This window comes from Catharus ustulatus, chromosome 5 (assembly GCF_009819885.2).
Source record: "Catharus ustulatus isolate bCatUst1 chromosome 5, bCatUst1.pri.v2, whole genome shotgun sequence".
Classification (NCBI taxonomy): domain Eukaryota; kingdom Metazoa; phylum Chordata; class Aves; order Passeriformes; family Turdidae; genus Catharus; species Catharus ustulatus.
Window position 1 is genome coordinate 24,058,954 of NC_046225.1, and position 23,867 is coordinate 24,082,820.

The window sequence follows — 23,867 nt, forward strand, 5'->3', positions numbered from 1 at the left end:
GCGAGCTGCGAGCCACAGAGGGAGCCGGCAGGGCCATGGCTGCCAGGTGGAGGCGGGGCGGAGCAGCGGCAGGCACGCCCCAGCCCCGTGGAGGCGGGACAGTCCCTCCAGAGGCGCCCTCCGGCCCCATGGAGGTGGCATGGCCCCTACACAGGCACCCTCTGGCCCCGTGGAGGTGGCACGGCCTCTACACAGGCACCCCCCGGCCCCATGGAGGCAGCACGGCCCCTCCAGAGGCATGCTCTGGCCCCGTGCAGGTGGAGCTGCCCCTCCAGAGGCACCCCCCGGCCCCATGGAGGCGGCACGGCCCCTACACAGGCACCCCCAGGCCCCATGCAGGCGGCACGGAGGGGTGGTGGCCATAGCCCGGCCCCAGAGAGGCGGCACGGAGGGGTAGTGGCCATGCCCCGGCCCCGCCGGATACAGGCGGGCCTGGGGGCTTGCAGCACCACCCCTACAGGGTACAGGCAGGCCCGGGAGCCAATGGCGGCTGGGTTGAGGCGGGGCCTCGTCCAGCAACCGCGTGGAGGGAGCTGGGGGTGGAGCCTTGCTGCAAAAAAAAAGTGCGCCCTATAGTCCGGTGCGCCTTATCTGATCTACAAAGTTGCGAATTTTGCCTACTCCCGGGGGGTGCGCCTTATAGTCCGGTGCGCCTTATGGTCATGAAATTACTGTACTTTATTACTACCCTGCCAGGCAACATCAGCTTTCACCACACAGCCACATAAGCAGGCCAGAAAATCTCTATGCTATGAATGCTCTGGTACTGAATAGGTCAGTCACTTCAACCTCCTGATTCCTGCTCTTAGAAGAAACAGAGGTGAAAGGCCATAAACTCTATTTTCCTGATGACATACAAAAAGACACACTGATTGTGAATATTTAAAAAACAAATCTAGGAAGAGAAATGACATTTCTATCCAACATCTTTGTATCTATTACTGTAAGAAGGTTATTATAAATGAAAAGGTCAATGTAGAACTATTCTCTTTACATTATTTATTTAATACATTGCAGGACAGTTGCGTGACTGCATTTTTTTTGTGGACAGCAGTAGAGAGAAGCAGCAGTAAACACCATGAATTATTCCCTAGACATTAGACTGCATAAAGGGCAAACATGAATTCTTTTCTTATTTGTGATTGTAAAAACTGCTCTGACTCAGCAGTTCACTGGAAAGGTTTACTAAAGAATGCATTCCAGTACAGAAACATGATGGTGCCAGGATTGACATGAGCAGGGAAGACACAGAACGCCACATGACTGCATAAAGAGTAAAGCTTTAAGTCAATCACCAAATGCCACATGCTATGGTTTATTGAGAAAGGAGACAGAAATAGATTACATAAAAACTAAACTCTAACAAGAAATTGCTTTTTAAACATGTTTATGAGATATGCCAGTGCTGTTGAACAGCAGATATTTCTAATAACTAATAAAATGTTACAGACATCCGGGGCAGTCCTAACACAGCGTAGGACACTTGCCAATGACAGAAGCACAGGAATTCCCAATATCTAATGGAAATAGTTAGAGGCAGGTTACTATGTAAAACTTGAGGAATACACAGTGGAAATAAAGCAGCTCAGCAGAAAAATGAACATTATTTCCTAGGTAGATAATAATCAGAAGATGCATAAAAGACAGGTTTATAAAACTGCAGGGTTCACCTCAGAGGAGAAATTTGTGAGAAAGCCATGGAGATGAGGAACTTGTGGTGCTACCAACAACAGTCAATTTTTGTTAGATTATTTGCTAAATATCTGTTAAGTCAGTTTTAGAATTTGAAATACTAGTAAAATTCACCTTCTTTATCTTAAATCTACATTTCACAGAAATAATATGCAAATACTGAAATTCAGCACTAAAAAATAGAGATCATGCTGTTATAGGTTTCTTTCTGGGTGGTAACTATGAGCTACTTCAGTTATTTCCCAGGTGTAGCGGGTATAAATCTGTAAAAAACTCTGCAGTCAGAAATTCTGACCAGGCCATAAAACTTATAAAACTGATGACTCTCAAGAGTCATAAGTAGAAGACCTTTGCATTAGCTCTCCCATTAGCCTTCAGGGTATTCGTAAGGAAACAACATGAATTAACTCAGATTTTCTGCTTTTAAAAGAAGACAAAAATGCAGGTAATCCTTCAAAGGAGTATCTGTTGCCATGAGAAAAGGATGAAAGCCTCTAATTTGACCTGTTCATTCCCATATCAATGATGGAAAACTTCTGGGTAAAGATAAACACAAATAGAGTATTTAGATCTGCCTAACGAGCATCTTGAACCATGTAATACTCTCAAATTGATAGAGCAAGCAACATCTTACTCAGGACTGAAATGTTATTTCCCACAAATACAACAACTATAAACAGGAAGAAAACCATTTTGCTTATGTACTCATACGTAAAACTGCTTTCATTTCTAAAAAAAATGCTCTAGTCATTTGGCACTGCAGTAGGTAACTTACTGAGATCCAAAACTTTCAGTGTTTACCACTAGTCAAATCTGTGTTAGTGTTTCACATAGCAAAACCAATAGCTTTAAGTAACTAACAGCAGTCCAACCTTGTTAGTATACATTTTCTAAGTATTTTAAAGCTTGAAGCATAATTAACCAACTTATAAGCCATGGGAAAAAGTTCCCTTATTCTGTGCAAGAGCTAAGTTAACACCCTCATTTGAATTTACATATGGAAGCATTAAAGTACATTCAAGACAAATGTTTGTCATCAAAAGTAGACAAGTTTGTGGTTTATCAGTTTACATGTCCTTAGAATGATGATAAGTTTTTTTTTAGCATGAAGACTGAAGAACTAGCAAGAGACTGTCCAGCTTCTCGCCTTGCTCTAAAGCTAGATCAATGTGTCCAGCCTGTCCCTCCTATCCCTAACAGAGGCTTGCCTAGACTTCTTAAACTTTTAAAGTGACAGAGGTGTCACCTGACACACCCCTACTGGTTACTCAGACTATTTATCAGCATTTTCAGAATGCAGGCAACATTTTTCACATACAATGTGAGTTCTTTCCAGTTGGGATAACTCTCCTTCCTGAACAAGTTTCGCCTTTCAATATTAACAATGAAGTCCTGACATTTATTCCAAGTTTACAATACCAAACAAAGTCTTAACTTCAGGTACAAACCCTGCTCTAGTTCTCCATGTTTAGTTTTGGTCTTCCTGTTGACTTCTACTAAACTCCAGTATACTCTTAGGACATTAAGAACGAAGAAATTCAGATAGAGAGAAGGAAATGCCTCATGCAGCTTTATAAAGGCAAGAGTTTAAATTAAATACTATGTGAAAGTAAATTGAGGGGAATTGACAGCTATCCCAAAGTATAAGAGCACTGAGAGTTAACCTCATTTCAAAGTCCTTATTTTGACAGAAAGATTTTTCTAGTGCTCAGCCTACATTGCCATTCCAATCTGCATTAAAGTAATGTGTATCTCTATTACAATGTTAGATATACACTCCCCAAATATATCTACAATCATATAGAAATGTGTTGCTAATGTACATTTCAATCAAAAACTTTTAATACTACATAATTTGTGCAGATAATTTAAAAATTCTCCTCAATTTAGTTAGAGAACTAAAGATTATTGAGCAGAACATTTATACCATGCAAGCCAACAAATTTATTCAGCATAACAAAAACAGAAACACACAGTCTATAAGGTACCTTGCTCTGATAGCAATGTTCTCCGCAATTGTAAAAGGAAAGAAGTCTAGTGGACACTATTGTTTCCTAAGCATTAGTCTAATCCTGAATCAGTTGTTATGCTTGTAGTTTTAATGGGAAAAAAAAAGGAAATATTTTCCCAAGACACCTTCGTAATGAGGAAAAAAGTTCACTACATCTAGCGAAGTATCTCAGATAGGAGCAGCCTGAATTTTGTCAGTTCATGTCTAGAAATCCTAGTATGTTTGACAGTCTACCTTCTTATACTTTACTTTCAATTTATTCCAGTGTAAAGGTGTACAAAATCCTATGTGACTAACAGGTGGATTATTCTATTTTCTGAAGTGCCTTTTCACTATGGAGAGCACTATCAGGGTACTTTCAAGAAACAAGGGGCATACATTGTGTGTCAGACTGTTTTTAAGACATGGACTAGGAAGGTTTTACCGAGGAACTAATTTTTCACCCTTTTTATGAAGCACCATCTTTTGCGGCAGACAGTCGTTTGCTAAAGGATATACATTTGATTTTTTTCTGCCAGTGACAACTACTGAGTATAATAAAGGATTTCAGGTTTTTTTCCTCAGTGTGCTGCTCACTCCAGCACTTCTCTTTAGTCTCAAGAGGACAGAATCTATACTCTATAATCTTTGTGTCACAAGTGGAAAAAGGTGAACAATTAAAGAATTCACAGCTTCAGGAAAAATAACTTGTCTGGTAAAAAAACTGTAGTGTCTTACAATCAGACACTACCAGACAGCCTTGGTGAGCAGTTGTGCCCTAACAAATCCCTTTGCTTCTGTCCCAAAGCCAATAATCTTGAGGAATTGCATCATGAAATACACCTGCATCTCCAAAAAACCTTCTAATATAGCAAAGATGAGCATCATGCTCAGAAAAAGATGCTTCCATAATTATCAGCCTGACCTACATATTTCAAGAAAAGAAAACTAGGAAAAGTGACTTCCTTTTAAATTCTGATGTCTTTTGATACGTCCAATCAATATTTTTGTTATAGTTAAAACATCATTATCATGTGTATTATGTGAAAGAGACCAAAGTGCTGTTTTTCTTCAGCTATATTGTAACTTGAAAAAGTAGTCAGCTTCACTAGCTCCACAGCAAAATACTTTCCAGAGCCATCTTCCATGAATGACAACAAAGCAATGTCAAAACTTTGTAGCTGAAGGTAAAAGAAGTTTCCTTTTAGAAGAGCTGTTATGGCTTCTGTTCCTCAGCGCCTTAATCTATGCAGTAGGATATTTTTAAAAGTGCATGAAAAAAGTCAAACCCTAATCAAAACACTGTATTATCTTTTTCTTTTTCTACAGTTCACTGGAATATGAAAAAACACTGTACCTCTGTAGTGTTTTTATCTCCAAGGTTACATTTTCCTTGGAGGAGTAGTAAAACAAATGGGAACAGGCACTAAACACCCACAAACTCAGTGTGGACTTCGTAGCCAGCTGTCATTTTTTCCTCTTATCAGAGCTATAGAAATGCTGAACCACCCAAAATTCCAGTACAATAAAAGCATATGGATCACAGATGTGGGCAGACAAAGGATTTTTAGGAAGCAAACCAGCTCAAAGTAAAATAGTAGCTATCTAGGGTCTGAAACATATCTGTAATAGAGCCTTGTGATATGTGTCCATTTCTGCTGCTGTCAACAGAAACGCGTCATTCAAAATTGCTCCATACAATCTTAGTAGAGAATTTCCACTATTTTTATGCTTTAATCCATTTATAAGCTGGATGCAATCCTTCTAAGCATTCTCATGACTTCCACCATCATGGGATTCAGCATTTTGGCACATCATTAGAATGGCAATGGATATAATAATTTCTTCCACATTAGAGAAAACTCGTTCCCTGGAGAATCATTTATGTCTGTGGTTTGATGACAGCCAGATCTTGCATCTTAAAGCTACAAGCCTGTGTCTCAGTTTTCCACTTCAACCATTTCACTGTAGCTCCTCATCACACTGGATTGCTTTTCTACAGTCAGTCTTTATGAACTTCCCATCTGAGGCGAAGGTTTTTTCTTTGGAAGCACTGACTAGCCTGGAGTCAGTAAAAAGACACCTACCTTCCTAAGGGGCACGGCATTGAAAGAATGAACCCTCCTCTTGCTCCAAAACTACAGAAGATAAGCATATTGAATTAAAATAAAAGGTTTGTTAGAGTATGTTTTATCTTGTGTTTAGGCTTGGTACTTCCCTTTTGTCTAACATTTATCCTCATCTTTTTATCAGTTTTCAGAAGTCTGTAACTCATCTCTGTATGTCAGCACTGATATTGGCAGTAATCACTGCAGGATGATCTGTTTGCCAGACTCTTTACTACACCCATTCCAGGTGGGAGTGGATTAGTCTAAGAATCCTTCAACTGTTTGCAAAGAGCTGTATGTGTCTGGATGCTTCTTAACAAAAGCTGTTGTTGACTTCGTACTACTTGTACAGCATGTAATGAACTTGGAAATCAAGTCAAACTACAATAATCATAATTTTTGAGTTGAATAATGGACATTATCACACAAACTTACGGCAAGATTCTAAAGATTAAGCTATAAGCAAAATTGCATGTTTTACAGTAAACTCATACAGTTGTTCCTCAGGGCATTAAAAGCCTTCTGGGTTGTAAATCTGCTGATACATGAGGTTAAGGGATATCCAGACTGCACAGACAGCACTGGTTGGATAGCAGAGTCCTGTCTCTGCTGCTGCTACCTCAGGAATCTCAACATAGTAGCGTCATCCTTACCATTTTCATTTTCCTGACAAATTCTGCTACATGTCAGACTTAGAGGCAAAACAAAGGTAATGTTAATGTCTTTGCTCTCTCTGCATCACCTGAGTAAAACAAAATTTACTAAGTCTCAAAACTACAGGTGAAAACATTGGCAACAATTCCAGTGTTGGTTTTGTTTGTCTGTCTCAAATATTCCTAAATATTCTCTGGTATTTATTCTGTTTGAATAAACTTTGTATTTAAGAGAGCTCCTTAAAAAAAAAGGAAAAAATATGAAAGAAAAAATTTAAGAGAATTTAAATTTAAAAGCCCCAGCACTTTGGGGTAGTAATTTCCTAAACAATCAAATTCTATTTAAGTTTTAGCAGTTGCTTATATGACCCTTTCATATAGCTCTGCAAGGTATGAACATTTGTTGCAAAAGGATTTTCCCGTACTCTTAATTCACCAATTATTTTGTCAAAATCTTCAAATTAATTTCCTAATCTGCTAGGACATTGTTTGAACAACATAAAAATAAATTAAAATTTCCAACAGAGAAATTTTGCCAAAAATAGCAATTACCCAATTGTATTGGCTTTACAGATAAAATATGGCCAAAGCTTTGAGACAAGTATTGGAAAGGATTTTCAGAATCAAGTAATCAATGACGACATAACAACCCTTCATTTTCCTCACATCACTATTATTTTAAAAAAATAATTCCAATTGTGTTATATACAGTGCACTGGAAATTAGGCAGTGAGGTTTGTCTTTTTTTGTCAAAACAAGAAATCTTAAAAGTGTTCCACAAAGTTCCAAGATTCCAGTAAAATTCCTCTATCAGTCTGGAAAGGAAGTTAATTCACTGGCAGCCTGAAATAAGCCATTCCAGTGCACTCAAAGCTTAAAAATCACAGGAGTTTCAGATTCTTGTGCAACAATTGATTTGAGTTTAAAATTATCGCAGATGTTTTGAACAACAACCTCTTCCTGGAAGTGATGTACTTTCAGGTGAAGGTTATTTGTAAATTACTTTCAGGAAATTCTCAGCCTTGGCACACAATTTATCGTAACCAAAATAACAGAAGTCTTGTTTGGAAGACACAGGTGACAAAATGCATAATGAGTCAACACTTTTTAATCAGAAGTAACACTCAGGTCAGAAAGAAAAGGCACAAGGCTATGAGAATTATATGTTGAAAAAGTTACTGATTAAGCTAGACATTTAATTTTGAGACACACTAGGATTGTCTTTCACCCTTATTCCTTTTTCCCCTAGTAGTTTTACTAGCAGTATTTTATGCTATGCTTTCAATTAATCTCAAAATATTCAATCGTGCCATTGTTGACATCCTAAATATCACAGACACCATCAATTTAAGAAAAAATCTTTTCAGAAACCTGCATTTCCTACCAGAGAGTATCAGCAAAATTGTCATCAACCAAAACCAGCACAATGCTTGTACATTATATCACTGCAGATATTAGTGTTTTAATTTTATTATATGAACACATATGTATTACAAGAACTAATGTGTTCTTATACATGACCTCAGCATAAAGTACTTCTCCTATGAGTAAGTCAGCTGATTTAAGATAAATTTGAATCTATAATTTAGCACCCTTCAAGAAAAAGAAAAATATGGAGAAATTACCTTAGGCAAGAAAATAAGTTAAACATTAATGGATCTGTACTTAACTAGGACATACAGCTAACACACAGGCGAGGACAGGATGGGAAGAGAATCAATATTCTCAATATTCTAGTTCAGCTATCTGTAGATATCCCATTAAATTTACTATGAGCATTTGAAATGACTAAACATACAGATTGAAAATTAAACTTCCACACTATAGGTACTGGCCTAATTAAATTTCTTACAGATTGAAAAATACAGTAGCAAATGCATAGTGCATACTGAACTAATAAGTAAGAGACAAATTTTGAAATCTAGACCCATATAGAATGGAATACAGTGAGAGACAATTTGTGACAACAGTATTTAAAGAAATCACAAAGCTTCATTTATGATAACTCACTGACTTACACAACTGTGAACTCAGTTGCATCTGCTTCCTACCTAGACTACTGCTAACCTCTGTAAACTCTGCAATTGTGGAGACTGCAAAAGTTAAGAAGACCTTTCAAATTCTCCTCCAAAATTCATTCTCTCCTTCAGTTCTTTTGAAGAACAACTTGTTTAAAAGAATTATGAATTACTGAATTGCACACATGGTGTTCAAATAAAGCTCACTAAACCCATAATTAGCCCAGTAATTACCCCAAAGTTAGTTATCTAAAGGAAAGCCACATTTAAAACAGTGTCAACCTCTTACCTAAGACCTGTATTACATTAGTAAGATCCTGAGCAGGAGAGAGGCAATTAACAAGAACATAAGCATGTTCTGAGGGCACCAGCCTTCCTACTTGTGTTACTACAAACTAAAACACATCTTTTAGGTGACATGGCTTACTCAGTTCAAATGCGTTCTACTATCTTACTATGTACTTGCTCAGAAGGAAGATCCAAACTTCATGGTTAACAGCAATGTATTTTCGTAAGGTACCAGTTTGCATGGATAGGTCAATCACCTCCCACTGAGCAAAGATACAGAACGTCCGCACAATGATCATGCAGACTCTGATAGGATTTTGAGTTATTCTGAAAGCATTAAGTTTCAAATGGAAATATTTTACAGAGTAATTCCAATGGCTTCCTATACTGTTTTCCCTAATGCTTTTACATTAATTACTTCCACAGTAAAAGTTTAATTATGTTAGAAAAGAAAATAGGCTACTTCCAGCACCAAAGAAGAAAAAGACTATTCAGAACTGTACTCAATTTATTTAAAAAAAAATCATATAACTGATTGTATCTATACGTGGCATGTCTACAAACAGTTGCTTCTGAATTGTTTTAAATTGTTCTAAGTTTCTCAGCAAAATACTCCAATCTTCACCTGGAAATAACTATCCTACTGCATTCTTGCTGCTGATCCACACACTCTGGCAGTGAGTTTGCCTAAGTCTACCATGATTTCTAAACACATATTTAGAAACACACCGGGGAAGACAGAGAAAAAAGGAAGAAACAGTATTTTCTGTACCTGGCAAATCTGAAAAGAGGAGAATACACTCATTGAATCCATTAGCCAGAAGACGATCCCTCAGCTGTTGAAGTATGGCAACTCCAATACAGAATGGGAAGGAGGAATTTCCAAGCAGCAATGTATCCCACAAGTGAAAAATTTTGTGCAAAGGAAAGACATCTGCATAATGAATAAGCACAATAAATAAAACTCTGTAAGCATATGCACACATTAACAGGGTTAATGAGTTGCCTAGGCACTTCTTTCCCCTCGCATCTTGAGGGATTTCTTTTTTATTTGGGAGCAAAGAGGACTCAGCCTCTTTAGTATCATGCTTGTCTTCATATGCAGTTTGATTATTCTGGAAATCACAGTGTTCTTTTCTTAATGAATACATGGAAGCATGTGGTTTTTCACATTTCAAGTATGTCAAGAATTAAGCAATTTTTTTTCTTTTGGTACAGTACAATTATGTATTGAGGCATGCATATCAGTTTTTCACAAAAAGAAGACATTAATGAGTTAATCAATAAGATAACTACTTAGAATCAGACCAAAAAAATGAACAGTATGAAGAAAAAATTGGCAGAATAAAAGAAAGACAAGGAAAAAGGCCTATTAAAAATAGCACGATTTTATATATAAAGCTGAAGGTGGCTCTCCTAAAATACACTATTTAGAACTAAATAGTTCTAAGACTTTATTGCACTTCATTGCTCAAGGAAACCACCTCCTTGGTTTTCCAAATGTGGTGATTCTCATGAAGGGTATAGAAAAAGCAACAACTGCAAGACCAGTGCTTTACAATCAAAATATTTAGAAAAGGCAATCAAGAATCTCACATTAAGTTCTTTGATATTTCATCAGAGAAATAATCAATTAGCTCTTTTCATTCTGCAACTTTTTAAAAAATTTAAATTCAACATCTGCCAATGTTGATATGACGTGAAAAAAATCTAAGATTTTTGAGCAAAAACGTTTTTAAATTGCTTTCTAGACTTGATTTATTAATTTTGTTCTCTTTAACTAAAACTCACCAAATTAGAAATCTCTAATTTTTTCCTAACATACATGCACAAATACAGTAAACTAGTGCTGCCAGAATAACGGTGTGTCAATGTACAATAAAAATATTATTATCTCCAAAAACAAAGTCACTCTCTTTCTTACATTATTTGAGTGACAGCAGGGGATAGTGGTGTGGTTTGGTTTTGTTTTTTAACTATTATTACATTTTTTCCCAGTAGATAACAGCTTCCTCTGAATACACCCTAAATACTGCATGCGTAAAATAATCCAGATAATAATAATAACAACAACAACAGAATAACTATATAATAATCTAACAATAACAACAACTGAAAAAAGCAGAAGAAATACTAATAATCACTAAATCAGGGCAGAAAGTGAGTGACAGGCACTGTTAAGTTTTCCACAACATATCCTTGCAAATTATAGTACTAAATGACCTATCATACCAAATAAGAAAGGTTTCAGCTGGAAAAGTGAGAAAACTTAGGCTAAAGAAATACAAGAACATTTAATCAAAGGAAAAAAATACTCACGTGTAAACATTGTAAGAAACCAAGGAATTGCATAAAGCTGCCAAAGGTAGTGATGCGGGGAAGAAGACAAAAAAAAGTTTTGAGAACTCAAGTTGTCTAGACAATTGTCAACTACATTAAAAATTGCCTGAATTTTAAACGATTTTTGCATGAATTTATTTAGAAAGGAAAATAACCGCAGTGGCAGGTCTTCTATCACACAACTTTTATCCCCTCAGAAACTTTTTTCATCTCCAAATTTTTCAAATTATTAGTTTGTGACACTTTATTGAAAACAATAAAAAAAAATCACCACCCTTACTAGGCTGGTTTGCAAAATATAACCTCCAAAGTCCTAAAGAATGCAAAGACGTGCTCTACTAAACTGTTGCAATTCTCCATAATCTAAGCAAAAATCAAAAATTAGCCAAGGATGCCTGAAAAAGCATAAACCAACTTGATTTAATGTCTTTTTAACTATAGAAGAAAATGTTTTTATAGAAGTAACTAAAAGTTCAAATAATAATTTTCAAGAGGAAAATTAACCATCTCTGCCTTTTTCTGCTATGCTAGTATTTATTAAAATAAATACTTGTCAGTGAAGAAATTAAGGAAAGATTCATTCTCAGTAAGTGCTTGCTAACACCCAAGCATTTATGCAGTTCCACTGTGAGCATTTTAAGGCAGTGTCATCCAAAGGGCTCCTGCTTCAGCACTTACACCCCTATGAGAATTGTGCTTAATGTCTGCAAACCTTCATACTCAAGACATCATACAGAGAAAGAGCTAAGCACTTATGACACCCTAAGAATTTCTAATTTTTCAATGAAGTATTTAGCAAGACAAAGGAAGAGAGTATATTTTCTTGAAACATCAAAGTGTTCAGAAAGTTTCCATAAATTAGGAATGCAAGAGTGAGATGATCATTGTTAAATTTTACTCAGCTGCATAGCTCATGTACTATAAAGATTTACAATTAAACATAAAGCTTAATATATTACTTTTTAACTCACAACAAGTGCAAATTAATCATCCTATTGAGCTTTTCCTGGAAGCAAACAAATGGGGAGCTGATAACTGATATTATATTAGTAAATTACTTCTTATTACTTCTTATTCCAACTGGCTTATGGCTCTCAGTGATGTATACATTTGCTGTAAACCTTTTTAGCACAGTTCTCTCTGAATTTTATTCCTATGCCTTCATCTGAGCATCTGAGATATGAACCATACCATCCCTAAACTAAGGAAGGTTCAATGACCTGTTTACCACTTTTAATATTCAGTAGGTTTTTACGAAGCTTGACCTCCAACACATCCACTGATTTTAAGCATTCAAAATCCAAACCAATTCAATCCAAACCAATCCAAATCAATTTCTATTACCATTTTAATTTTATAATACAATCATACTATTTCCCTGAGTATATCTATGTCATGTTTTAAATAGATGGCATTCTAGGAATAAAAACATATCCTGCTCCCTGAAATATTCCCTGCAGTGGTTGTGATCAGCTAATATCCATTTATCTGCTTGTTTGTATGCAATATCTTGCTTCCCATGCAGTAGGAAAACAAGCCTAGTGTCCTGTTCTCTTTGCTTGGAGGGACATATTGTGTAAACCACTTTATTGCCTTGGTATTTAAAAACAGTTATTTCCTCCTTTTCATATATATGATTAAAATGTATTACCACAGTAGATCCTCATTTTCTCCTAATTTCACAATTTATCATGCATGCATTTACACAGAAATACAGTAGTTTCACGAATACAAGCCGCACGGATTATAAGCCGCACCCCCGGTGCCTCGACAATGTTGCTGTCTTTGTCAATAGATAAGCCGCACCCCGAATATTAGCCGCACTTTCGTTCGTAGCGAGAATCCGTGCGCAGCTTTCACAAATTGGCCAATTAGCAACAGGATCGCGGCATAGCGGGCTTTACTGGCTCGGGGCGGGGCCAGGCAGGCTCGGCCCGCTCATGGTTGCCGATAGGGGTGGATGGCCCGGCTCGGCGCTATGGCTTGGCTGGGCCGGCCGGGCGGTGTTGCTGCCGCCGCCGCCGCCAGGTTCCCTGCTCCCGTCTGCACTGCCACTGCTGCGTTTGCTTGCCCTGCGGGCGGTGCTGCTGCCACCGCCGCTGCCAGACTTCCTGGCTCCCCGCTCCTGTCTGCACCGCCGCTGCCATGTTGGCTCGCCCTGGCCGGTACTGCTGGCCGCCGCACCGCCAGGCTCCCCCACGCTGCTAGCCCCGGTACCCCTGGGCTCCCGTGCACTGCCAGCCCTGCTTCTAGGGGGCTTTTCCCCGCCGCCGGGCAGCCCCGCGCCGCCGGGCTTCCTGCTTCTACTATCCTATCCTATGCAATGTGGCTCCCGTGCACTGCCAGCCCTGCTTCTAGGGGGCTTTTCCCCGCCGCCGGGCAGCCCCGCGCCGCCGGGCTTCCTGCTTCAACTGTCCTCTCCTATGCAGTGTGGCTCCCGTGCACTGCCAGCCCTGCTTCTACGGGGTTTTTCTCCGCCGCCGGGCAGCCCTGCGCCGCCGGGTTTCCTGCTTCTACTATCCTATCCTATGCAATGTGGCTCCCGTGCACTGCCAGCCCTGCTTCTAGGGGGCTTTTCCCCGCCGCCGGGCAGCCCCGCGCTGCCGGGCTTCCTGCTTCAACTGTCCTCTCCTATGCAGTGTGGCTCCCGTGCACTGCCAGCCCTGCTTCTACGGGGCTTTTCTCCGCCGCCGGGTAGCCCTGCGCCGCCGGGCTTCCTGCTTCTGCTATCCTATCCTATGCAATGTGGTTCCCGTGCACTGCCAGCCCTGCTTCTAGGGGGCTTTTCCCCGCCGCCGGGCAGCCCCGCGCCGCCGGGCTTCCTGCTTCTACTATCCTATCCTATGCAATGTGGCTCCCATGCACTGCCAGCCCTGCTTCTAGGGGGCTTTTCCCCGCCGCCGGGTAGCCCCGCGCCGCCGGGCTTCCTGCTTCTACTATCCTATCCTATGCAATGTGGCTCCCGTGCACTGCCAGCCCTGCTTCTACGGGGCTTTTCCCCGCCGCCGGGCAGCCCCGCGCCGCCGGGCTTCCTGCTTCTGCTATCTTCCCCTATGCAGTCGGGCTCCCGTGCACTGCCAGCCCCGCTTCTGCCGACTCCCCCGCCATGCTGGCCCAGGCTCTGCCGCCCCCCTGCCCCGCCCTGCTGGCTCAGGCTCTGCCGCCCGCCCCCACACTGCTGGCCCCGCCTCTGCCAGGCTTTCCCACCTCTGCCGGGGCCGGCCGGGCTCCAGCTTGGTTTGGGGCTGCCGCGGGCTCTCACTTCCGTGTTGGCAGCTTTTAGAATTTTGTTAATGTATTAGCCGCCCCGGAATATTGGCCGCACTTCCGGGTTTCCACCAAAATTTTGGTCAAATTGGTGCGGCTTGTATTCGTGAAATTACTTTATATAAGAAAACACATGAAATGTGAAGCTTTGAAGATGATTAAAAGGTAATCACAATCCTCACCAAACCTATCAGCAGTGACATGAAAAATAGGTCAAATAATTAAGTAGAAGGTGTCAGGTGAGCTTTTACTGAAGGTATTTTTACCTCTAACTTTAATAAAAGTAATGTTTTAAGACAAGGAGATGCTGGTAAACCTGAAGAGGTGATTGATGCTATTAGCAAGCAAGGAAAGGGAAGGCAGAACACGGGTGGCATTGCTCCCCGATGCCAGTGGAAGGGAAGCAGGAGCTGCTCTGACTCCAGGACAGGCTCCGGGATGCGCTCGGGACCAGGGCTGCGCACAGCGCTGGTGAATGGTGCCCTCCAGCGGCCGCCGCCCGCAACAGCAGCGCGCCTCGAACAACAAGCTCCAGGAAAAGAGGATTTCAACCCCACAGTGCCGAACCCTGAACCTTCTGGTTTTACTTGACACTTCACTCTCCGGAGCTGGGAAGTATACCTAATGCGTTATCAAAATAGCATCTCAACCGCTGGAACAGCCTGAGAATAAACCACATTAAAAAAGAGCCTGTAAAACTAACACATCATATTCTAGAGAGACCTTGAGAGGAGCAGTGACATAATTATAATTTTGCTTTGCATCAGGGAGTAATGCCAGCCATCTTCTGCCTTTTCTTTCCTTGCTTACTAATAGCATCCATAACCTCTTCAGGCTTACAAACATCTCCTCATCTTAAAGAATTATATTTCTTACAATCAGAGGAAGAACTCCCTTCAATAATATGTTATACAGAAAAAGTGTAATTTTTTCTGTATATACTTTAGCTCTACCATATGCAGTTTATATGAGGCACCAAATCCAAAGAGGTTTGGTATTTTACTGTCCCAATTGCTGTTTTTTGCTTCAATATTCAGTTGTTAATAAAACCTTTTTTTTTTTTTTTTTTTTTTTGCTTCTTGAAGGAGGGAGGAGGAGAAGGAAATTCTGAGCTCTTCTCCCCAGATCCAGCGACAGGATATGTTGGAATAGTTCAAAGCTGCACCAGGGGAGATTTAGATTGGACATCAGGAAGCCTTTCTTTACAAAGAAGGTGGTCAAACACTGGAAGAAGCTTCCTAGAGAGGCAGTTGATGCCCCAAGGCTGTCAGTGTTTAGGAGGAGATTGGACAATGCTCTTAACGGCACACTTACACTTTAAGTCACCCCTGAGGTGGTCAAGCAGTTGGACTACATGAGTCTTGTACGTCCCTTCCAAAGGAAATTGCCTATTCTACAAACTCTTGATCTTTCACCTTCCTGTTCCACATTTGAAATACACACACATACTTAGCTTCAATCCTATATTGTGCCTAGACAATCATATATTTAGAGGCTACAGAAAAGTGCAAAAGATAAGGCAAATTGAATCACATTAGATTCTACCCACCTATATGTACCAACACAAACAAAATTTGAACAGTGATCACTTTCTTTGCAAGATAAAAATATCAGCAAGAAACTTCTCCAGATTCACCTTCAGGTAATTGTGTAACAGGACAAACAGAGGAAGTATTTCAAGGGCAGGATTTTTAAGATGAAGCCCTATTACTGACACCTCATGAATATCACCAAAACCAAGCTGAGGTTTGGTGCCAGCAGCTTCAGCACAATGATATTAAGAAACTGCAATGAGTTTGCCTTCTATGTTAGTGGATAGTTGACAACTGTGACTACCTTCCATAACTTGCAGGCAAAAGTGCTTTAGAGTACAGTAATTTCACGAATACAAGCCGCACCAATTTGACGAAAATTTTGGTGGAAACCCGGAAGTGTGGCCAATATTCCGGGGCGGCTAATACATTAACAAAATTCTAAAAGCTGCCAACACGGAAGTGAGAGCCCGCGGCAGCCCCAAGCCAAGCTGGAGCCCGGTCGGCCCCGGCAGAGGTGGGAAAGCCTGGCAGAGGCAGGGCCAGCAGTGCGGGGGGCGGGCGGCTGAGCCTGAGCCAGCAGGGCGGGGCAGGGAGGGCGGCAGAGCCTGGGTCAGCATGGCGGGGGAGTCGGCAGAAGCAGGGCTGGCAGTGCACGGGAGCCCGACTGCATAGGGGAAGATAGCAGAAGCAGGAAGCCCGGCGGCGCAGGGCTGCCCGGCGGTGGAGAAAAGCCCCCTAGAAGCAGGGCTGGCAGTGCACGGGAGCCACATTGCATAGGATAGGATAGTAGAAGCAGGAAGCCCGCCAGCGCGGGGCTGCCCGGTGGCGGAGAAAAGCCCCGTAGAAGCAGGGCTGGCAGTGCACGGGAGCCACACTGCATAGGAGAGGACAGTTGAAACAGGAAGCCCGGCGGCGCGGGGCTGCCCGGCGGCGGGGAAAAGCCCCGTAGAAGCAGAGCTGGCAGTGCACGGGAGCCACATTGCATAGGATAGGATAGTAGAAGCAGGAAGCCCGGCGGCGCGGGGCTGCCCGGCGGCGGGGAAAAGCCCCGTAGAAGCAGGGCTGGCAGTGCACGGGAGCCACATTGCATAGGATAGGATAGTAGAAGCAGGAAGCCCGGCGGCGCGGGGCTGCCTGGCGGCGGGGAAAAGCCCCGTAGAAGCAGGGCTGGCAGTGCACGGGAGCCACACTGCATAGGATAGGACAGCAGAAGCAGGAAGCCCGGCGGCGCGGGGCTGCCCGGCGGCGGAGAAAAGCCCCGTAGAAGCAGGGCTGGCAGTGCACGGGAGCCACATTGCATAGGATAGGATAGTAGAAGCAGGAAGCCTGGCGGCGCGGGGCTGCCCGGCGGCAGGGAAAAGCCCCGTAGAAGCAGGGCTGGCAGTGCACGGGAGCCACATTGCATAGGATAGGATAGTAGAAGCAGGAAGCCCGGCGGCGCGGGGCTGCCCGGCGGCGGGGAAAAGCCCCGTAGAAGCAGGGCTGGCAGTGCACGGGAGCCACACTGCATAGGAGAGGACAGTTGAAGCAGGAAGCCCGGCGGCGCGGGGCTGCCCGGCGGTGGGGAAAAGCCCCGTAGAAGCAGGGCTGGCAGTGCACAGGAGCCAAACTGCATAGGAGAGGACAGTTGAAGCAGGAAGCCCGGTGGCGCGGGGCTGCCCGGCGGCGGGGAAAAGCCCCCTAGAAGCAGGGCTGGCAGTGCACGGGAGCCCAGGGGTACCGGGGCTAGCAGCGTGGGAGAGCATGGCGGTGCGGTGGCCAGTAGTGCCGGCCAGGGCGAGCCAACATGGCAGCGGCGGTGCAGACGGGAGCGGGGAGCCAGGGAGTCTGGCAGCGGCGGCGGCAGCAGCACCGCCCGCAGGGCAAGCAAACGCAGCAGTGGCAGTGCAGATGGGAGCAGGGAGCCTGGCGGCGGCGGCGGCAGCAACACCGCCCGGCCGGCCCAGCCAAGCCGTAGCGCCGAGCCGGTCCATCCACCCCTATCGGCAACCATGAGCGGGCCGAGCCTGCCTGGCCCCGCCCCGAGCCAGTAAAGCCTGCTATGCCGCGATCCTGTTACTAATTGGCCAATTTGTGAAAGCTGCGCACGGATTCTCGCTACGAACGAAAGTGCGGCTAATATTCGGGGTGCGGCTTATCTATTGACAAAGACAGCAACATTGTCGAGGCACCGGGTGTGCAGCTTATAATCCGTGCGGCTTGTATTCGTGAAACTACTGTAATTTATGGCAATCACTGTTTTTTTAGCTACATTGTACACTTTCTTGTTTTCCTTCAGCTTAACATGGTCTACAGTTAAGGGTCAGAATTAGCCAATAAAATAAGGAACATGTTATAGAGCATTATATAGGGTGGGAAAGATTACAAACTTTGGGAGAACAAGCAAAGAAGAACTAGTGGATTCACTGTATATATCATCCCTCTATTTATATGTAAATCAGCAATGTACTTTATCCAGGCACCACATCAGCTAATAATATTCACAGTGACTCAAGCTTCAGCAGTGTTCAATATTCTGAGAGCGACGTGACCTGAAGCAAATGAGAAGGGTGCCAGGAACACAATATTCCCTGCAGCCTGTGTTTCAGTGATGAAAGATTAATCAGGGTTTACTTTGATAGGATTAGTACTCAAGCACAAAACTCTGGTTTGGATCTTATTACTACAGTGCATATTCTTCACCTTGATGAGTCCTGTGCTGCCTTATTACAGTTACAAAAAATCACCTCTCTGACTAATCTAAAAGGCAGAAAAAGAACTTTTGCTTACTGAAAAAAACCCTGAACCCTGACAGGTAATTCAGAAAGGATAACCTCTCTTCAGAGGTTAGTGTTAACTTTAGAACTTGCATTTTTATTCAATGCAAGAGTTTAAAAAAATATTCCTCATTTGCAATTGTTTACTATATTACCTAATCATCTAGAGACTGTCAGATTGAGAAACAAAGCTCATGCATGACTATGTACTGTCCACTGACTAGTACAACAGAATACAGCAAAACATGTGATTTCAAACTATTCCATCTGACTTGTACCTTGGAAGTCTTCAGTGGAGAATTATAACTCCATATAACTCTGTATAAACAGACACAAGGAGCTACTGAAATATCAGATAAGATTCAAGACAGGTTGCTACAGAGCTATGGCATAGATCAGTAGCTCACACAAGGACCTGTAAGGTGATCAGAGAAAGTACATCTCTAACTCTTTTGTAGGAACTAATATCCTGGACAAAATACACAGAAGACAGAAGAGCTGTTCTGGTCATTTGCAGCCTTTAAAAAATAAGTATTAAATGCATTTACATAGTGATGCTGTAAAACTGATTCTCCCTCAGGAACTTAAACGTTGCTGTTAACCCTTGCACTTCCCCTACCCAAATATCTGGACTTTCTACTAATAAATATTCCTCCTTATCCTCACTTTCCTTTCATCTTCCTCCCACCTGTCCTCTTCAGATGTCACCTGAAATACATGTGGCTTTCTCAAACTCCTCTCTTTTTAAGGCAATACACTGGCTTTATCTTCTTATTACTTATTACTATCATTCTCATCTTATTCTTATATTTCTTTCATTATTACATTAAAAACAGCCTCTACAAATGAAAGTATATACTTTCTTTTCTATTACAATATTTGTAAACAGTGATAATGTGAATCTGCCAGTCCCTAACTCCCACAAATTCTTTCAGGAATGGTGTAAAACAAATGACTTTCAGAAGCTTGGTCTTGCTGCTCCAACTTAAAATATTTCCTAATAAGCATAAGGCTTTTCTCATAAACTAAACTTTGTATTTCTTATAGAAGCAATGTATTTAAATTTTTTCTTTTATGAAATTTGTATTTCTACATCAATATCTCCTGAGTTCAGTTATCTTCTTCCATTTTGATTTCTCAATCATCATCTGTTCTTATGACCAACTCATAATTACTAAATTTCTAAATGCCAAATATAAAATTATATACACCTCCTCAATGAGCATAATCTCTACGGCCTTGCCTAAATCTGCTTTTCAGAGACATCAGTATTTGTGGGCAGATTAACACTTTTATTTTGGCTTTCTTGACTTTACACACCTCTCTAAAAATAGGAGGAAAGCTTTACTATTTACAATGATAGTTAGAAGGGAGGCTCTGAAGAAGGCCATGTTTTGCTTTTTCCAACAAAGCCCATCCTCTCTACTATGTTTAGACTGTGTTCTCAGTTTTCATTTTTTTCCATCAATCCAGAGACTTTTTTTCCAGTGGAAGCATAAAACTTGTGTCTATGCTATGCACTTGTCCCATATTTGAGACACACTCCACCAAATGATTGCTTAGCATTTTCCAAGGTGTGACACATCTACAAGATTGATGATTACTTGCAAAATTATTTGTCATTTGCATTAATCAACAGCATTCAGTTAGGTGCAGTTATTTTGCTATTAACACTTTATGGGTACACAAATTTTTATATATTAACACACATTTCAAAAATAAATGTATAAATACCTTTTAAGATGAATCTAAGTTATAATAACTGGCTAGTAGTATTTTTATTGTATTTACAACCCAGCAGAACAAGAAGAACTAAAGCACATAAAACAAGAATCAAAATTTTACCATTTTATTAGCATATTAATATGGAGGTTTCACTTCTGTCAAAGTGCTACTGAAGCAGTTTGGAAAGGCATCTCATCCCAGCTTCCCTCATTCTCCATTTTTTAATTCCTTTGGGTAATATTTATAAGGACGTTTAACACTTACATCTGGAATAAAACCAATTTCATTGAGGTGGTTACTCAGCTCTGGATCATGGAATGCAATCATCTGGGAAAACACCGTCAGGTACTCTGCAAGGACAAATCCAAGACTGTTATCAAAACCACAAGCCATCACACGCTGCTAGCTCACAAAAGAGCTGTAGGAAAGCCACTCATTCTAAACCTACAATAAAACAGCAAGTGAATGCCACCACTGTAATATAAATACATTCAATACAGAAGAAGAAACATTTTAATTTTTCTTCTTTAGTACTTCTTGATTTGGATTTTAAACAATGGTTTAAGTTGGGACATATTTAGGTTGTGATGTATGCTTGACATGCAAAGTTAAAGACTGTTTAGTAACCAGCAAGGAGAAATACCCACGATAAAAGATAAAATTGAATACATTGTCAACCTGGTCTATTAGGTTGATGGGCACAATTTCATTAAGTTATCTAAATAACACTTGCTTTTAACTGGAAGAGAATCAGACAGCAGAACACAGAACTGTGACAGATTTCTCTCTGTTCTGCCCCTCTCCCAGCTTTGTCTGCACTGTCACATCCTCTGTTAGAAGAAAGCTGAAGAGGCAAAAACATTGCAATTTTGTAACAGATGGTAATGCCTTTTCCTTCAAGATCCCAAGAACAGAATAATTAGAGTGTGAACATCCAGTCCAAGGGAGCAACAGACAGAGAACACCAACTCTGTTTCCAAAACATCCTGTCATCTAAAAGCTCCACACAGTTCATAGCTACATAGAAGACACAAAGCAGCTAAACCTGCAGTGTGTACTTACATGACACATTCTTAACTCATTCTTCTACCTTAAAAAGGCAGGAAAATGACACTGCATGTTCCTTTAAACCTTTATTGATACATTGTTTTTTGACATACAACCGCAGAAAGGATTAATTAGACTACTGAAAGAACCCTAAAGGGTCCAATCTCCCTGAGTCCTTGATGATGACAGATGTAAAACAGGAACTCAGAATGCCTACATTGCTTTGGTTCACAGAATCCTACGGACCTGTATTTCTAACTTTGTCTGATACATATTTTTGCAAAGCTCCTTAGAAATAACATTGGGAAACTCTAGAGAGCAAAAGTATTATTTTATGGAATAAAACCTCTTCAGAAAAGTCTTTACCAAGCTATTAATCTTGAAGTCTAAAGTAGTTGTCTCCAGAGGAACATATTCATTATTTTCATCTTTAGACCTTAGACAAAAGGATGCAAACATGTTCTCTGGAATGATTTTTCCTACTATTTTATTCAGTTCATAACACCTCTTACCTATTGTCTTCCATACATAAACTCTCCTAACCCTGGAATTCTCTCCTTATGTTAGTTCTCTCCCAATTATCTAATACATAAATGCTTCTATGTCTTACAAGTTTTGTTGATGAGTTCTTAATTACCTCCCTCGAAGACAAAAAATTACAGACACTTTAAAACTGACAAGTTTCACAGGAAATATACAAAAGAGTTTCCTTAAAAGAAATACAAGAACAGCAAGCCATGTTGATACTCAGTATTCAATAAACATTCATAACTGTTCGCAATTAAAAATATTAATTACCACCTGTTCCTTCCAATTACTAATGCCTTTTGAAACAGCCTCTTTTGTTTTTTAAAGGTTGTCTGGAAGACAAATCTTTCCAACAGAATTGTACCAAGGTGACTTTCTAGGTGGAGACTATTTCTTTTTCATGTTTCCATGAAATTTAAAATTACTTTTCAATTAGAACAGACATTCCTAGCTACTATTTTAATTTCTTTAAGTTACCTATATACTTGTTAAAGGCTTAACTATGGAACATTATTCCTCAGGGTTTTCCAGCTCCTGTCTTTTATTGAATAACATCATCTGCTCAATAAGAAATCCCCTGCAAATCCCTATTTTCCTGAATACCATAACTTTCATTTTCTGAGGAACCCCTAGTTTGTACTGTTCCTTTTCATTTTCCCTTGTTGTCCAAACAGCTCCTCTAACAAGATCACTTGGATTACCTGAAGGGTAAGACATTACAATGTAACACTAGGAAGACTATTTACGGCTTTCACAACTTTTCAGGATGGACTGACTCTTAACCTTTATGGATAGTGAATAGAACACTTGTGTACGTGCACATGGTTTTCTTCTCCTGTCTGTATTCTTAACCACTTATGTTGTTCCAAATTTTCTTGCAGAGTTACATAATTTTAACTGCATCCCAATTTTGCAAACCCTTGAAAAAGTGTATTTACATATTCAGAAACAATTCTACTTCTCTTAGAACTACACCAAATAAAGGGACTGACTTACCTTGAATAACATGAGAATTATCCTTCAGAAAGAAGTTATACAAATACTTTGGAATAAAAGCAGACATACAGGCATATGCCAGAGCTGAAAGAATTAGAAAAACAGATGCAATGACAGAGGCAGATTTTAATTACACCTAAAAAAGTTCATTATTGACCAGATAATAAGCATAAATACTTAAATCAATCTATATACAAAAATGATATACATACACAGTAGGTATAATAGGAGTCATTGTCCTAAGAAACTAGTTTTTTCACACAGAGACCTCATATAAAGAAAGCCAAGTACAAGACAGTAAAAGCTTGGACTACACCTGCTGTGAACAAATCACTTTCTAAGAAGATAAAGATCATATATCTAAAGCTGATCTGAAACTTTCAGGCATTTAAAACTACCATCAGCTTTTCCAAACAAAGCTGATCTGACAGTTTAGCACTTAGGTTACCAAATAATACATCCACCTTAAAAAGGCTGAACTACAGCTTCACTGAAAAATACAAGTGCTTTGGCAGCATTTCTTCCCTTTTCTATTTGGGATTATTTGTGCTTTTTATTATATATCATTACTGTGCTTTGCAATCAACAGTACTTGAACCCCTGCTTGAAGAGCAGTACACCACATGCAGTTTTCAAAATCCCAACCATTTCCTTTGACCTGTGGCAACAAGAGCTTTAAAATTCCTTTGTAGATACAGAAACTTTCCATCTCTAAGTGGATTCACACATCTGTCTGCACACAGATACAGATGAGAGACTATGCTTTTCTTCGCTCACTGCAGAAAAAGGTACTCACCTTCATTGTTAAAATTCAAGTACAGAAATGGTGCACAGAGAGAGTCAAGACCTAAAGAGGGAAGAGCCATGAAGAAACAGAACAAAGAGCTTACTTATTTTCATGCACAAGATAAAGACATTAACTTT

The 23,867-nt window shown here is 40.8% G+C and overlaps 1 protein-coding gene across 1 annotated transcript in view; it reads right to left on the reverse strand.

Annotated features, from left to right (window-relative positions):
• TBCK (TBC1 domain containing kinase) overlaps positions 1–23,867 on the reverse strand; it is a 102,862-nt gene that overhangs the window by 37,368 nt on the left and 41,627 nt on the right. Inside the window, exons 18-22 of the mRNA XM_033060395.1 lie at positions 23,740–23,790; positions 22,944–23,027; positions 20,637–20,722; positions 11,069–11,105; positions 9,522–9,683 (exon numbers count right to left, since the gene is read on the reverse strand). Of these exons, the coding sequence (XP_032916286.1) occupies positions 9,522–9,683; positions 11,069–11,105; positions 20,637–20,722; positions 22,944–23,027; positions 23,740–23,790 (420 nt within the window). The remainder of the gene's footprint in view (positions 1–9,521; positions 9,684–11,068; positions 11,106–20,636; positions 20,723–22,943; positions 23,028–23,739; positions 23,791–23,867) is intronic.